We start from the raw sequence: 17,749 nt of genomic DNA, 5'->3' as shown, positions 1-17,749 counted from the left end.
ACGTGGGGCCATTTAGACCCTAACCCGCCTAACTTCTAAGCAAGCACCGATAACTAACGAAGATTTTGAGATAAAATTATCAGAATCATCAACACAAACTTATGGGGGTGGGCATTAAGTAACCAGTTCAAGTTAAGTGAATATTATGTCTTATTTCTCAGTAATGTAGTAAGAAAGTAGGTATTGTAATTTAATGAAAAATAAATCCGACTACAATGACTAAATAAATAAATGTCCTTGGACATTTTACACTGCGCCACCTAAGACAGTTACTACATAAGTTTAGAATAAGTCAATTCTAAACTTATGTAGTAACTGTGGATACCAGATCGGATACAAACAAACAAACTGATACTTTTTTGACAAACATATTCAAACGTAGACACATCTAAAACTCATACTATAGTGAACACGAACCAAAGTAAAGTACTAAATTAAATTATCAATTTCGAGGAATTCTTAAAAAAATACGTGCAGAAAAACTTGCCTTTTATTTAAATCACATATTGATAGAGTCGGCTCCTCACAAATACCTACTTCCGATAAAACTACTTGGCACGACATAAATACTTTATTTCCGGAACAGCTTAGTGCCGGAAACGGTTTGAAATAGAGGGGTAAGCGCCCTTACAAAGTCCGCCCTTCGATACGCGCCCACCGTTGATTCCCGCTTCATTTTGTTTGTAACTTCTGATATTAGATTACCAGCCAATATCACGTTATATTCATGTTCACTTCTTCTTCTTTTTTTTTTTTTCGTGTCGACAACAAACCTACACAGTGTCAGCCCAAAACTCCGCCACAAGAGTGGCGTTGTCAGTAGCACTCATCAAATCCTCCTGAGTGCAGTTGCTTGGGCACTCAGGGCATGACATCAGGTGCCTCATCGACTGGGGAACAAAACCGCACCTGCACTCCATGTTCAAGCCATCCAAGAATCCCCACCTGGCCAGATTGTCTTTACTACGGCCAACCTGCGGCCGTTCATGTTCACTAAAAGTAATGAATTAAATATCAAAGTCTTAAACATAATATTTGATGAATAAAAATAATTTTAATATCTTCATTGAACAGGCTTTGATCTTTTTAATAAGTTTGATGCTTTGACAGATTTTGCAATCAAAAAAGATAACAATCATTAGTTAAACTGGCAATATTATGAAATAGGTAAGAAAGTTATTAAATAAATCAATTAGGTCTTTTTAATGTACATGTAATATTAATAACACAAAAATATATCCGAAACGATTTTATTACAGGAAAGCGCTCCACGAGCCGATCCAGATTAATACCTTGTATTACGTTTACCTTCTTTCACAGTAAAAGTAATAAAATTCAGCTTAAAAGTACCCATTACCTTCTACCAACTCCGGGTCGCAGCTTTTATATAAATATTCCTTATCCATGCAATATTAAAGAAAAAGTTTCAAAAGGGGAACTATGTAATTTTTAAGCTGGGATTATGTGAATCTTTGAGGCGTTAACAGATATACAGGGCGGCTCGTAATTCAACATATCCCTTTAGACGGGTGGAAATGTAATTAAGCACCTCTTACATTCCTTTAATACGATTTAAAACCAACGTTTTACCTGATAGTCGCAATAAATTTAATGTTATTCACAAAACAAAGGAAAAAGTAGTAAAGACGTACCTACTCCAATTTCTTTTCATTTTTGCCCCGCTATCATCTCACACAAGGACTCGGAATTGTCAACCCTAAGTGATAATTTGAAGAATCGTTGTAGTTAATCTCATAAAAGATTAGCGGGCGGAGTTGACGGCCGGCGGAGGCTCATTTTAAATGTATCAACTGAGCCCGGCGAGGCGCTGCAGCGGCGAGCGTCTGAAAACAATCCCAACTGCGTTAATCACTTATTTACGTCCGGGGTCCACTGCCGCCCGAGTATTTCTAATGAACGCCGAGAATTCAGGAGAATCCTAATGAACCGTGGGAATTTCGATTCTAATGAACCGAGCGACTCGAAACTCTCAAGTCTCGAGCCAGACCCGGACTTTTCGCTCGTTCTTAAATCGAATTGTGCAGTTTGCGTGGACATTGTTGCGGTGCATCGAGAACCCGGGAAGTAATTTCACTCGGTTCCGCCGGATATATCTCTCCCAGGGCGCGAGACCTGCTACTAATCGCCTCGTCATTTCCGCTATAGACCGCCGCGACGTCGTTTTGAATACTTGATATTTGTTTTGTTTACAGTCTCATAATTGCGACAAGTTGCTTCACAAAATACTTGTTTTTGCAATAGAAGCTAAATTGAATTACCGTGAGTCAATCCACTCTTAACATCTCAGAAACACTGAACTTTAACCCGTACTTACATCCTTTTGCTGGAAACTTCAATTGGCACTTTAAAAATTCAAGACAAATGCTTTTAGCGCACCACGGGAAGGGTGCGGTAAAAATAACTTGGGACACTTAGCTCCGTGCTTCGAGCACTGCTGAGACGCCGCACATTGCCTGTTGACTCAGCCAATGGAGTTATGGGATATAGATATTTTCGATGCAGAATACATCTTTTCAGTTCACGCTGAAAAATATCTTCAAAGTTAAATTCACGATATTAAATTTTTAAATACGCGTCATTACACTTTTTTTACACGGAAGCACAGTTCCAGTAATATTTTATATGGAAAAATACTAATTATTGTACTTATTATAAATGTTTAGGGCAGGCTTTAGAGCTTTATGTTACGTAGCTATAGATTAGGTTATTACAGATTCCCGCCCACATGTTGGCAATCACGGGCGCGTTAATATCTGGCAGAATGTGCTTGGAAATTGAATGGGCATAAATTATTAGCATATTAGGTTGCATCAGCCAGGCAGCTAATCTCATCGGGATGCAGCGCCGTCTATCGGCGCCTTAAGCCCGCACTTATCGTGGGTAGATAGGGAAATCATTGGCTCTACCTTCAAAATGTTGCACCTAATGACCTGGGTTTATAGCTGAAAGTTTTAAGCATGTTTATATTTTGAGCGATAAGGAAGAAGGATTAAGGGAAGTGCTGGCACACTTACTACACCTGGCTGATTTACAGACACCGATTTACAAAGATGAGCCGTAAAGATACTTTATGACCTACAGTATCCATAAATATTATTTGTATGATAAGAAAATCACCTTTAAATATATTTATTTACAGATTTTCCCGTAGCAACTTTCATGGCCTTATTTCTCTAATATTCTCAAAGCAAATTTTATTGGTGATAAGCACAACAAACATAACTTTATTGTAAAAGTTCTTTTCTCCACGTTGTAGCGCAGACATCTTTCTCTAAGAGCCCGCTTCTCAGCTGCAACCTTAATTAGTCGATTATCCGCGCAAAAACTCTACTTTTATGGCTAAAATTAACGGCGTAACTGCACTCAGTACAACCAAGTCCTGCCATCGGAACCGTCTCGAGTTTCCAATTATATCTCTTTCAGTTTAACCAACTCATATAAAACTTCTAAGTACTTGTATCTTCAACTAGGTTTAAGTTATCATTTCTCATTAAACGCCAACCCTATTAAAGCAATCACACATGGTCGTAAAAATAACTTTAACGCGGAAGGCTGTCGTTAAATTAACAACTAGCATTTATAAAGTTCGGTATTTATGAATACTCATTGGCATACTAACACATTTGGATAGCGGCAAGGATATCTCACATTTGATAATTAACTTTAACATATGACAATTAATATCAGCGTTGCGAAATATTCTGATAGCCGATGCAATCGCGTCAATAAAAAATCGTTTCAATTTTGTAGCGCGGAAAATGGCCGCACGTAGCGAACGGTAATATGCCATTATCGTCATAACAACGTTACTCTCGACTTAATTCTGCCCCCGGCGCTCCACCGGCCAGATTCGCTAATTTCTCTTATGTGGACCGGCAAGCATGAAAACCCAATCTAAACGCGACTTCTGATAGACTCTGCGATAACGAACATCAGATACGATTCACTGCCACGTTGGAGCGTTACATAGACGTTATGAGATTCGCAAACATCTTAGACAGCGTCAAACTGCTCGTAATAGCTAGGCAGACAGCGAACCGTTGTCTAGGAATCCTCTTAAATCCCCGAGGAGCGTCAATGCTCACTCCACAATGGCACGGCCGTCGCTCGCCGTCAGCCGACATTCAAAGGAGCCATTATTAAAGGAGCGCACCGATAAAGGTCAATTAGGATACGACGTCGACCCCGACGTAACGTTCTCGGCCGCTACACTGCACTAATGATTGCTCAATAAATTCCTCGCACGATACGATTGGATCAGTAGGTATAAACCCTTACTGGGTCACCCATAAACACGATAGCATTCTCGTAGAGAAATCAAAATAAAGACGCACCTATTCGAATTGAAATTTCCTCACAGAAAAGGCGCTTTAATCCTTTTATAGATCAAAGAATCGAGGAGGTAGACTGCTATTGAAATCCCCAGTGAGCATCAATGCCTATTGCCACGTCGCTTATCTGCAATGTACGGCGTGAGAGCCTGAGAGACGCGCCGAGACGGGGGGTTGTATTTCAAAGGAGTGCATTATTGCAGTGGTCTGAACAATTATGACAATTGCTGGAACCGTTTACATTTTATGGTGGTATGAACATTTTAGATAGAGACTCGTTTTTCGGTTAACTTATTGACAATCTCGTTAAAGTTGGCTACCGCAATGTTATTAAAATATCGGTTGGTTTTCACAAGTCAGCCTGATAACGGTCCATGTGTCGACGCGTGTGACAATCGCTGTGACAGGCAGCGGCCGGCTGTCACGCCTCCGGGGACCGCATCCTGCTGACGTTTTATTATTTTTATGTTAATTCCCAAGTTCAGCGGAAGAAAATGTTATTCGGAGATATATTTTTGAGATGGATGGAGGAAGATATTGTTTTGGGAGATTTTGATTACTTGTAGTGTGATAGAGACGTGTAGGTACTGTGTAAAGCGTGACACAAATACTTTATGTGCCTAAAATATTGTATTTTAATTCGTCAATATAAAAATTAAACTTCCTTGCAGTAGATATCCAACCAACTAACATCAAGCGCTTGTGTATTCATTCAATGATAAAACTAAGTAGGGATGTCAAAATAATAAAAACACTTCTGGAAAATTACTTTTACAAAATATTAATTTAAGTGTCTCGTTTTATTGCAAAACACGAATTGCAGTGTAAAACTCAGTGAAACTTAATGTTTTACTAGGGTAAAGTCGTCCCATAAGACATCGCACGGATGAATAATTTTAATGGCTCGCTAAATGATTATTTCAGAAAATTAAATTTGAGCTCGTTGGACACAGACCATAAAGTCCGTGCTTACAAATCTGTTTGTTACGACATCGTAACGAGATTATGTCCATTTCGTCGTAAAGACGTCGGCATGTCGTCATGATATTGCATGTTTTATTTTATTATTTAGTGCCATAAACATAGTCGTCGCCCTCCCCACGCCCGCGCTAAATTATACAGACACAATTTAATGGGGACCGATACTCCCATCGATCATGACAATTTTTATGAGCAATAAGCAATAAATACAACAATGGAAAGTACTCGTAGCGTGTGAAGTTATTCATGAAATCTCGGGTGTTTCTATAGCATACACTGACAATGAATCTGAGATTTCTTTCGGATTGTCCGCTGAAAACCTTTGCTGAGTTTTCCATGTCGAAATAAGGTTTTGTGAAGCAGGTGTATAGGTGTATTGTATTGGGCGGATAGCAGCTGGAATTGTTAGCGACGCGCTCATCGCGGCCGTCGTTAGGCGCGCCCCGCCGGGCTTTGTCGTCCGAGGGCCACGTGGCCACGTGACCAGGCCTCGGCCCTCCGCACTCCGGCCTCACGTGGCCACGGCTCCCACACTCGTCCCAAGTCCAACCGGCTCTGTTTGCCCAACTCCTTAACCGAACAACGTGCCCCGAAGTCCTCTAAAACCACTACAAACTTATTCTTTGAGTCACGTGTCCCAATTTACGCAAAGTTACAACGAAATTCCATGTCAAATTCGTTAAAAATAATTGCCGCCGGCATTTCTTTGGTTTCGTCCATAAAACTTCAGTGGTGAAGACTGTAAAAAACTCCATCAAATTCATTTCAAACTCGCATTAATTGGTTTTTATTCAAAGACCAGAGGCAGAAAACAGTTTTTTTGCAACGTGTAGCATTGAGACCTTCCTCAAAAACCTTAGTTGTACTGCAACAAATTCTCCTTGAGTAAGTTTGCCGTTCGCTACAAACAAATGACATGTATACATCTACTTGCATCTGAGGAGACTTGCTGGGAGTCCGCATGAACATGATTACCAGACAATCTATGTTCACTGCGTGGAAGTGCCCGCACTGGTGCCTGCACTTGATGGACATGGCCCGGCTAACGGACGCCATTCCACCGCACTCCGCGCGCTGCCAGCATGTCCAACTTAATAATTACAGAAAGAAACACTGCCACTACACACTATTTGTACCTACCCAGCTATTCAACCACACTCATTATTTTGAGCAGACGCAACAACATTAACTTTGAAATGCGGTTGCGAATTTCATCCAAGGCTTGCAATTAACTAGTTGGCTGATGTAGTGCGTGCGGACGGCGGGCCATGTTAATATGGCAATAATAAATTTCAAGCGGTTTCCATCCGCCGACCGACTGTCCTAGGGCTCGGCCCATTAAAAAGACTCGATAAATTATTTTGCACATATCATTTTAGTGCTCATGCCCTATCTAGAGACGTGCATGCAGCCAGGCAATTTCGAAATGAATATGCCGCTCGAAATTAACGTATTTGTTATCTATTCATATTTCCCCTGCGACCTCTAATAATTTAAAATAATTATTAACAACAGCAGCGGTGGGCTTTACCCACGTTGGTTAGTTTTAATTACCCGCGGAAACAACATTTTACAGCCTATAACGTATTGCACAAATATGAACAAATTGCGACCGCATCGTTGGCAGAGCGGTATGCTTGTTGACACACCTATTGTGTCGCGGCTTTGTTATAAATTCGGGGAGATTTTATTATCCCTGCGGTAATCTGGCTTAGTGACGTAACCGGCTTGAACTAAATAGTTGTCTAATTAAAACTGCGTGCGGGGCTAATGACGTCGCTCTCTGTACATGACAACGCATAAATCCCACGTAATGAATGCAGCGAGCGTTAAATAGGACCGAGTCACTCAAATTGTCCACAATGCGATTATTCCATTACTCGGCACAGCCGACCACAGGGCGCAAACTGAAACACGAGTTGGTCACGTGAGCTACCTGAGCGTAGTTACGCACGAAGGCTGAGCCGCCTAAGTCCACATGTTATTAAATATTTACACTTTTAGGAGAACATCCTGGCTGAATAAAAAGCTTCAAAAATAAAATTAAGAGATGCAAGAATTATCTTCGGTTTTAAAACTTGTAGGGCAATCGCTTGTAGGTCCTATTCGTAGATAAATCGATTGGATTGGAGAATTCGGAGATAAGTACCGACTTAATGTACAAATCTATATCTTTATCAATTGTTATAAGTGCTGTCTAGAATCGAAATCAATATAATATCGCATAGTTTCTGCAATTATAAATAAATAAAAACAACAATATCAATATCAAAACGGGCGCAAGGACAGCAATTATAACTTTCCAAGTTCGCCAGCGGAGCCAACAAATCTGTTTAATCTGTTCCACAAACTCACCACTTGATGTTTTGGCCGGATTTAATTATGTAACCTGATACTTTGTCAATAAACATTTGTTTTTAATGACTTGCCCGTAGCTCACCGTGCGGCGTGGAGCGGACCTAAAAACAGATAATTTGTAATTTAGACAAGAAACTTTGTGAACACATATACGTAATGGGCTGCGAAATAAGCCGCGGGGTTTACAAACAGAACTCACCCTTATTACAATTATGGACTGTGCTGAAATTAGATATTTCTCAACTAAGCAGTTCTTTACTTAGTTACTTTAGTGCTTTTACATAATGAGTGTTCGGGTGCTTTTGTATTCTAACACACTTACTTGAAGTTCTAATTTGCTACTCAATATTTCTCTAGATATTAAGCATATTGGAATATGCTTCTATAGTTTTCTTCAATAGTTCTCGTGCGCTATTTCTATTCATCTCTTATCCTGGCTGGCGTGCCCGAAAAAATAGAACCAAAGAGTTCGTTTTAAAAAGTAGAGCCAAGCTAAAGCACTCTTTATACCATTACGTTAACGTATTGTATTTGTCCACAGCATGTCATCGACCAGGGTGCCGTCGCAGCTGGATCTGCACGGCACGAGGAGCGTGCTGGCGCGCGCACTCGACGTGTGGCAGCAGGCGTCACGGCTCACCTTCACCGAGGTCAACTCCGATGAGGCGGACATCGTCGTGTCCTTTGCTAAGTGAGTAAATAAGTATCGATGATTGTACGTGACATCATACTCTTGCTGTAAGGCTAATGAAAGGAATTTGTTGCGGACTAGATGCATGCTACCAAAAAGGTGTTACATACAGTATATACGTACCTGCTATACAACTAAAAGAGCGACCTAGTGTATGGCAATAGTAAGGCCTTAAAACTCTTGTCACTAAAGCAAACTTTGATAACCAACAAGCATGCGTCTTTTGTTATGGCAACAATCGACATCAAGATGATGTGATGACTGCAAAAACAGTGAACATCTAAACGCTGAAATGATAATAAGAATAATTGATGCTGAAATTAATTACTTGTCCTTTCGGCAAAAACAAAGCACCAAAATCGTACATTTTTTAATAAAAAAATATAGTATTTCTTACAATTCATATTATTACTTACATTCATAAATTATAAATCCTATTACACCCTACCATCAACTTTATATACCTACTTTGCAAGTAATGAAATACAAACGAATCTAGTGAAAATAGTCAAGCAAACAACAATGTTTGTGTAGTCCCAAGAAACGAAGTCCTAGTTTCGTTGGTTGATTTATTGCGTTGATAATAAATAATAATCAAGTAAGGATTTGGAGAAACGTCGTATCCATTTTAAGGGGATTTGGGGTTCTCGTGCGCTGCGCCGCATCGGAATGGAGGTCGGACGATGAAAAATCCGTGTTGAAATTCAGACAACACTTCTTTATTCGTTTATATTTATGAACTGAAATACATTAAACATCAACGTTCATAGTAGTTAGACTTCGCGTAGTTTAACTAATTTTATTTAGGCTTTTTTCTAGTGGTCTTGTTTAAATATTGTTTTGATAAGGATTATAACGAAGAGCACTTTTCTGGAGAAAATGGGACTACCTGCTACATTAACATTTTTAGATTTTGATGTTTAGGATTTAATATCTAAATATTAAATAAGTATTAAGAAGTACATAATCGCATTATTAATTTTCAAAAAAAATTTGAAAAAACCTTGTTAATTATCGACTTGTAACTTTAATTTCATATAAAGCGTTTTCATGTAATTTTTGCATCCACTCATGCTTGATTTTGATACATCACTATATCCGTCAGTAGCAATACAATTTGTATTTAATCCTAGAACAACTGTATCGAACAGTTCAAATTCAGCGAGGGTCGCTCACTTCACTCTCATTCCGGAGACGTGCCTGGCAAAATCCACTTTGCCATTTATCTGATAGGAAATACAACTACAATTTACTTTTGTCTAGCCAATACGTTTTATACGCCAAAATTACCTGGAAAACTCACTGGAATACTCCATGGAATGTTTCGAAACGTGAATCGCGAATTAAATAATTTAATATATTTCTTTTCAAGATACGGCTTCTGTTTAGGTAGGCGTAAGTATCAAAGTGTAGGAAAATGTTATGATTAATTTCTTCAACATGAAGCCATTAAAGTAATCTTAATAAGTTTAAAATAATTGCACCTGTACAAGTTTAGTTCTAAATTCAAATTAGAAGGCAAATTAAGTCGCGCTAATGTACTATGAGCGCTCCCCCGCTCAGTATTCACCGCACGCGGGACTCATTCGTTGAGCGAAGCCCTCTCCATACAATTTCATGTTTAAAATGTCAATTTAGAAAAATTATGTTAGGGATGTCTACAAATCTCATTTGAACTGATGTCGTTAGAGCTACAAAATAAAGGTATACCTACCTACTTCGTAACTGAACATTTCAAGCCAGTATTTTAAAGCCAACTGTAGAGTCACTGGACACTGGATTAAAAAAATGTAGGTAGTACCTATTGCTTTTCGTGCTTTGATTTAGAAGTAGAGCCAAAAACTCTACCACGAAACGTACTTTTCGAAAAGCCGTTATTTTCAGACACAATAGTTTCGAGACAGTTACGTAACAAATGACGCGAGCTGCCGACAGGAGCAGCATATCGAATGAGCGAAGGGCGAAGTTTCGCTTATTAGATCACCGTACAGGCGACGATATGAGAAACCAGTGGCGACAAAAACCCAAGTGCAGACATATTGCGGCCGCCATATTGTGGCGGACTGCAAACGCCAAACTTGCAGCCAACTTCACGGCGGTCTGCATAAAATTTTCTTTTTTCAAGAAAGCTGGCCGCGTCGTCTTACAAGTTGCTCACCAAGAGCACAGTTTTATAAGTTGCCAGTGACAGAGGATCAATCATGTGATAGTAAAGTTTGTGCTATCTATCATTAATTTCCGCGCAGTTTTTCACATTGATCATGGGGTTTTCACCGTTGATAACTTTTAACTAACTTGTTAAAATAAGTAAAGATAACAAATATTACTAAGTTAAAGAAGAGTTTTTAAGCCCATTGGGCTAAAATCCTCTTCCTATTTTTCTTTGCAGTAGGTACATAAGCAACAATCGATGAATTTAGCAATCGTGTAAAGATTTTCGCCAATATTCCTTCCTTTAATTGTTCATATCAGTTAATCTCAAAACACCCTAGCTATTATAGCAGCGTAATTTATCTAAACAAAGTCTGATCTTAATATCCGCCTACAATGTAGTTGTTTTATTAAGTTAAAGCCGGCTCCTCATCACCTTATTCGCTATGACCAGAGGAATGATTGCGCGCAGCTCTAGTATGCGTTACCAGATTTATTACTCTCATAAACTGTAATATTACCAGAGTAATAAAGGATACGTGCAACTTAACTGCCTTCTCCAACCCGCCAGTGATATAACTGCAATTACTCGCTATAGAACGCTGAAGAACACAAGAAACTACCAATATAATATTAGTGCTATAGTCGACAACTACTATTAAGCTCATGGTAGAGATGTTATATGTAGTTAATCCAGCAAAGCACGAAATAACAAGAGATTATGTGTGCTGTTTTACTGCTAACATTAATTTATAAGTCCAATAAACATTCACTGCAAACATAAGTAGACAAATACAGCTTTAAATAATAAATAAGTACTTAAAGTATTTCAGCACTTGGGCATTGATTTGTCAATTAGGAGAACCCACAAAAGGAAAACAAGGAGCAAAGATTTCATTGAAGCCAAACTTGAAGGTATAACTTGTGCTGTTATTGTTGACTTTATTGCTTTCAGACAGTTTAAATAATTTTGTTGTGAGATTGGTATCGTACTTCTAAGTAGGTATAAATATTGAGAAAAAAGCTGTGGTAACCGGTACCTTTCTTTATTTATAAAGCTCATTGATATTCATCTTTGGTTTCGAGTGCAATGACCTATCTGAAAAACATAGGTTCACATCAGAAGAGCAAGTAACTCTGAACTCAACATTTCGATATGAGTTTACCTGATCCATGGAAACCGCAATCGGAATATGCTAAGTCTGGCCAGGCAAAACACATTGCAGACATGCATCGACGCGAGCACGTTATTTGCCTGCCGCTAATGGCGCAAGTTGAGAGAACGTGGAAACTCAATAACACAACGGTCAGCTAATACTGCGTGAAATATGCATGGGGAGTCTTCCGTTGTTTTGCGGCGCGAAAAATGATTAGGTGGGTAGTGGCCGAGCTGCCCACCCCAGGGACGCAAGTTTGATTGCTCCGCAGACTCCATCCACTCTATCAACTGTTGTTTGTTGCGAGATGAATATATTACTTTAGTACGACTGTTCTCATCAACTGTAAAAGCTTGATCGCGGTAACTAACTTTAGTAGGTAATAATGTGTTTTTGAGTTGGAACGTAAAAGTTTTGATCGTATTTCTGTTCGAAACATACCGTGAGTGAGTGTTTCGATTACGTGCTTACGAATTGAACCAACAAACAACAAAGGGTTGCATAAATATGAAAAATATACTTTTACTGCAAATATTTCACACACATATAACTTCTAATGTGTACAATATTTACAGAGGGGAGGGTGTTCATAAATATGAACAAAGGAAACATTCTGAAATATTAAAAACAAATTTGAAATTGCAAAAAAACACCATGCATATAAATTGTTGATAAAAGTTATTTCCTAACACATAAAAGTTCGTCTTCCATGAACGTCTACCAAATACAATATTATTATGAACTTATATAACTTTATAACAATTAAGTAATACCACAAATCAATTATTCTACGACAGAACTCCTAGAAAGGAACACATAATAGTTTTCAACTAACAGAAAATGAGTTATCTAAAAACTAAGTGTTCCATACAACATCTACGGGAGAGCCGCGTTTTGATAGCTCATAAATAGGAGGCCATGTACAAGCAACAGCAATTTAATTTTGTTAAAAATTAGTTCCTATTACAATTTACATATGACAACTACTATTTTTCGCTTCGGAAACCTGTAATTATTTGTCTGTTCCAGGGGTTACCATGACGACGCGTACCCGTTCGACGGGCGCGGCACGATCCTTGCGCACGCGTTCTTCCCGGGCTCGGGCCGCGGCGGCGACGCGCACTTCGACGATGATGAGCTGTGGCTGCTGCAGCCGAAGGATGATGAGGAAACAGGTGATTATTCAACCATTTTTTTGTTTTTAGAACCAAGGGATTGCATGGAGAGACTTTGGCTTCTCTCGCTGGCAGAGAGATCTCGGAGCGAGAGCAAAAAATAGAGCCAAATATTGAGACTGAACGTCTAAATTACTTAATACAATAAATACATACAACTTTAAATGATAAATAAAAATATGTATACAATATGCTCTTGCTACAATGCTACGTTCTACCTTTCGTAGACGATCGCGATCTTGCTACGACGCTACGAATTCTGTCTACGAGCAATATTCAAGACTTTTTATTCATATCTAATTTACTCAGAAATTGATGTACATTTTCGTTACATATTTTATGGATAAGTACTTCAAACATTATTATACTTTGATGAGAGCTAATAACCACTAAATATGTTTCGCGGAGCTTATTAATATATGTATAGTTAGTTACCTTAATCTCCACGTATGTTTAGAATTTGCTCAACTCCGTAAACACTTTAAACTTTACAATACCTACGTGCAACATTTCCCAGGTTTCACCTCCAAATTGTATAGGAACCGTTATTTCGGCGCGAAAAGTTCGCCAACGTTCGGAAATGAGCGTGTCGCGGTCAGCGATGTTTTGACATGCAAATGGCGGGCACCGGTGGAGCCTACCGCCTCTGTAGTTGTTGTACGCTTCACTTCGCGTTTAAATTGCGTCACATTAACTGTATTTACTGCAAACACATGCATGATTTAATGAATTCTAGGCGCGGCGTTAATTAAAGCTTTCAGAGTGACACTCTGTTGTTTTGATAATGCGTCAGTAATGTATTATAGTGGTTTAAGAGTGAAACTCGGCTCGAATTCCCTTTATTTTAAGACGAAAAGAACTTTATGGTTTTTTTCTTATTTGGTTAGGTACATTTGCAGGCTTAAATCATAAAACTGTCAGATAAGAAAGTCAATTACGGGCCTCAAAGAGCACGTCACACTGGCCCCAGTTACTTCTACTGATAGAGATCGTAACATAAGCTCGTCAAATGTCTATGGTTGCTCATCAGTAACTTTACAGAGCACACATCTAGAATAGAGTAAAGATCATGAAATTAGTTTTGGTATGACTAGAATTCGCAAATACAATTTCATGGTATCGGAGCATCGCGCTTGTATGTCGGTGGACGTACAGAGTAAACACGTCGCAAGTGGTTGCAGGCGATAGTAGCCGCACCACAACGCACGGACAGGTCCGCTGCGTTGCCGTGCCCAGGATAATTTACACGGGCAACGGGCGCTTACAATGCCGCTTCGGATTGTATTCGGCTAGCCATGTGTAAATATCTACCTTTATTTGACTCGAACCGCACGTAAATATGAGATAAATAGCCGCTGGCGACTGTTGCCCGCATAGAATAGCCACGACAAACGTTTTAAATAAATCTAATGAATAAATATCGTCCGAAACTACAAACCGAATTTATAGGAATGATTTGATTTCGCTTGTATTTCAGGAACATCGCTGTTTGCTGTCGCTGCTCACGAGTTTGGACACTCACTAGGTCTCAGTCACAGCTCCGAGAGGGGTGCTCTTATGTTCCCCTGGTACCAAGGCATACAACCTAACTTTGTGTTACCTCAAGACGATCGCAATGGCATCCAACAGATGTATGGTAAGTCCAGCAGGATTGTAGAAATATATTGAAGTACTGAAAAAAATCGTAATTCTTTATTTAATTATGTAAAATTATTTCAGGTCCAAAAGTAAAACAAACATGGGCAAAGATACCGACGAAGTATCGGCCCATAGAGACTCCGCCCCCACCTACCACCACGACCACAACAACGACAACTACGACGACGAGAAGACCGTACATACACCACCATAATCGCCATCACCAAAATCATAGACCAGATTATACGCCGTATCCACGAAACCCAGCGAAATATCCAACATACCCTGAACGGCCCATCTACCCAGAACGACCATATCCAGAACGGCCAATATATCCAGAAAAAATAAAACCAGTCTATCCTGAGAAGCCCACTTATCCTGAAAGGCCAATCTACCCAGAAAGGCCCAACTATCCTACATACTATCCAGATCGTCGTCATCATAACACGAGTGATGAGCACCCAAGAAGGACTAACCACCACTACCCGCGCCCTACTCCGGAGACAACCACACAGCCTATTACTTACCGTCCTCGTTATCCTACAGCGCGTCCAGAGTACCCCAACTATCCAAGACCGAACCCCCCCAATAACCCGAACCGTGATACTCCAAAGAGCAAGCCGTACTATCCTGAAAGAACAACTCCTCGACCCACTCCTCCTTCTGATAAACCGGACACTTGTGACACGAGCTATGACGCTGTGGCTCTCATTCGTGGTGAACTGTTCATATTCAAGAATAGAGTAAGTTGTATTTCTATCCATATTTAGCCATGTTTATAATATCTGGTGTAATTTTACAAACTAAATGACGGTCTTTATTTTATAGTATCATTGGAGGATAGGCTCGCAAGGCAGATACCCGCAATATCCCATAGAAATATCCAGAATGTGGTCAGGACTTCCACGAAACTTGACTCATGTTGATGCAGTCTATGAACGACCTGACAAAAAGATAGCTTTCTTCGTTGGTAAGTGTTTGTTTAGTAAACAGTACTTTAAACTTTAAAGCTAGTTTTTCCTCCAAGCTTAATGTGATAATTATTTTCTTTCAGGTAAAGAATTGTACTTATTTGATTCACAATACTTGGTACCTGGATATCCAAGACCGTTAACTCAGCTTGGCTTACCTCCAAGTTTAGAAAAGTTAGATGCTGCAATGGTTTGGGGTCATAACGACAAAACATACTTTTATAGTGGCACCATGTATTGGAAGTAAGTGATCTGTCTGGAAAATTCATCCATTCCTTATTCAATATCCGAGCATTTTCCGAGAGCAGAATATTTGTCTTGAAAATAAATTACTTCTGCATTCTTGTCATCTAACTTTATTTTACGTTCTTTCAGATTTGATGAAGATGACGGACGAGTGGAGCTCGACTACCCTCGGGACATGTCTATGTGGAAAGGCGTTGGCTATAACATTGATAGTGTTTTCCAATGGAAAGATGGTAAGAAAATCCAATTAATATTCTTTTCAACATTGAACTTTTAATGAGGATTCTTTTAAAAGTTCTCTTTAAATTGACTTAATAGGTAGAAAAATGAGGACTTGATATTCTTTAGCTTTGTAGCAGATAATCAACAGTGCGCTCTTGTGAACAGGTAAAACGTACTTCTTCAAAGGCAAAGGTTTCTGGAAGTTCAACGACCTGCAGATGCGAGTGGAGCACGAGCGGCAGTTGCCGTCGGCCACCTTCTGGATGGGCTGCCCGGCCGAGCGCGCCGGCCGCCGCTCGCCTTTCCGCGCCCTGCCCGCCCCCGGCTCCACGCTGCGATCGCCCAGCGCCGCCCACGCGAACCAACAACACCTCCTCATACCTCTCCTCTCTTCTCTAATCCTAGTACTCGCGAACTACTTACGAAGCTAAATACATAAAAACGACTGCCTATTTATAAAAAATATGTGTGCCACTTTAATATATTTATTACTTTATTAGATAGTCCCAGATAATGCATAATATTCAAAATCAACAAGTACATATCGAAATATGTCTGAAATATGTTTTAGGCTTAGTAAATTTTTGCGCAAACTATGCACTGCCTGTTTTAGTATTAATTGTATGCCTACATTTTATATAGTAATGTTTAATACATGTTAGTATAATTATTATAATGATGCTATTATTATTTCTTTAAAATGTATGTACATTTTGATCTCAATATGATCGTGTGCTTGGTTTGTTAATGACATGTAAGGTATATAACACCATCCAATTAGCTTCTGTACAGTTTGTATTGTCTCTCGATGTCAGTATTTAAAAAGAATTAATATAGATTTTATGCATTATTGAAATAAAGATCCGATTTCGTAAAATATAAATGGAAATACATATTATAACAATACTTGTTAGCCGAGTACCACTTAAGGATGTATTTTCGTAAAATAGATCTATCTAGACACAAGAATGCCTTAACAGAAAATTGATATTTTATCACTATAGTAATGAATATTCAATAAAAAAAATATAGCTATAATAAATAACAATATTCTCTACGTAATGATACTATACTTGTTCTTAATTAGATTTATCTTTTAATGCTGGTTAAAAGAGGTACACATTCGGTAATTTGTAAAATATAATTAAATACTTAAATATAAGTCATGATTAATAAGTGCAATGACGATGATGTTCATATAGTGCTCATGCTACGTCTCGCCTATGAATTCCTGTTTTTGTCTTAGTCAATAAGAATCATGTATACTCTCACTTCACATAGCTCATTACCATAAGGTATAATATAGTTATATCAATATAATTGTATTAAGTATATAAATGGCCTTATAATACACGTATGACCGAGTAGGTAATGAGGTAAAGAGAAAGCTGAATTTTTTGCACTGCCAGTAAATGGATTCTTGGACGGATGGAAAAAATGAATACTATTATAGTAGAATGAATATGGTGCTTAATATAGTTAGTCATTGTACAGAATAAATTGTCTTCGCGTATTTTTGTATGTTACTGTTGTGTGTCAAAGTATCTGTAGGTAAAGTGTTATTGATAACCGACACCATTGAACCTACATAAGTTTCCTAATACTATCTTCCCTTATAATTACAAGATTTTTATATTAAAACATACGGGAGCGACTACCATGATTATAGTATAGGGTAGGGTTTCCCAAACTATGGGTCGCGACCCAGTGGTGGATCGCGAGCGAACATTGAGTGGGCCCTGCCTGTAGAACGACACATCACCCTACCGATACAACCGCTGGGCAGCGGGCGAAATTTCCTATAGGT

The 17,749-nt window shown here is 39.0% G+C and overlaps 1 protein-coding gene across 2 annotated transcripts in view; it reads left to right on the top strand.

Annotated features, from left to right (window-relative positions):
* Positions 1-17,594, top strand: part of LOC114354648 (Matrix metalloproteinase 2) — a 39,827-nt gene extending 22,233 nt beyond the window's left edge. The window contains exons 3-10 of one of the 2 annotated variants that reach the window (XM_028307135.1): positions 8,233-8,382; positions 12,720-12,865; positions 14,343-14,501; positions 14,585-15,246; positions 15,332-15,473; positions 15,558-15,717; positions 15,850-15,953; positions 16,108-17,594. In XM_028307135.1, coding sequence (XP_028162936.1) covers positions 8,233-8,382; positions 12,720-12,865; positions 14,343-14,501; positions 14,585-15,246; positions 15,332-15,473; positions 15,558-15,717; positions 15,850-15,953; positions 16,108-16,373 — 1,789 coding nt within the window. In that variant the 3' untranslated portion in view covers positions 16,374-17,594. The remainder of the gene's footprint in view (positions 1-8,232; positions 8,383-12,719; positions 12,866-14,342; positions 14,502-14,584; positions 15,247-15,331; positions 15,474-15,557; positions 15,718-15,849; positions 15,954-16,107) is intronic. The other variant, XM_028307136.1, reaches the window with a different exon arrangement.
* The last annotated feature ends 155 nt before the right edge of the window (positions 17,595-17,749 follow it).

Source organism: Ostrinia furnacalis, unplaced genomic scaffold (assembly GCF_004193835.3).
Source record: "Ostrinia furnacalis isolate ACB-3 unplaced genomic scaffold, ASM419383v2 OfSCF2102, whole genome shotgun sequence".
Taxonomy (NCBI): Eukaryota; Metazoa; Arthropoda; class Insecta; order Lepidoptera; family Crambidae; genus Ostrinia; species Ostrinia furnacalis.
The sequence above is the reverse complement of the archived record's forward strand: the minus strand, read 5'-3'. Positions and strand labels throughout refer to the sequence as shown.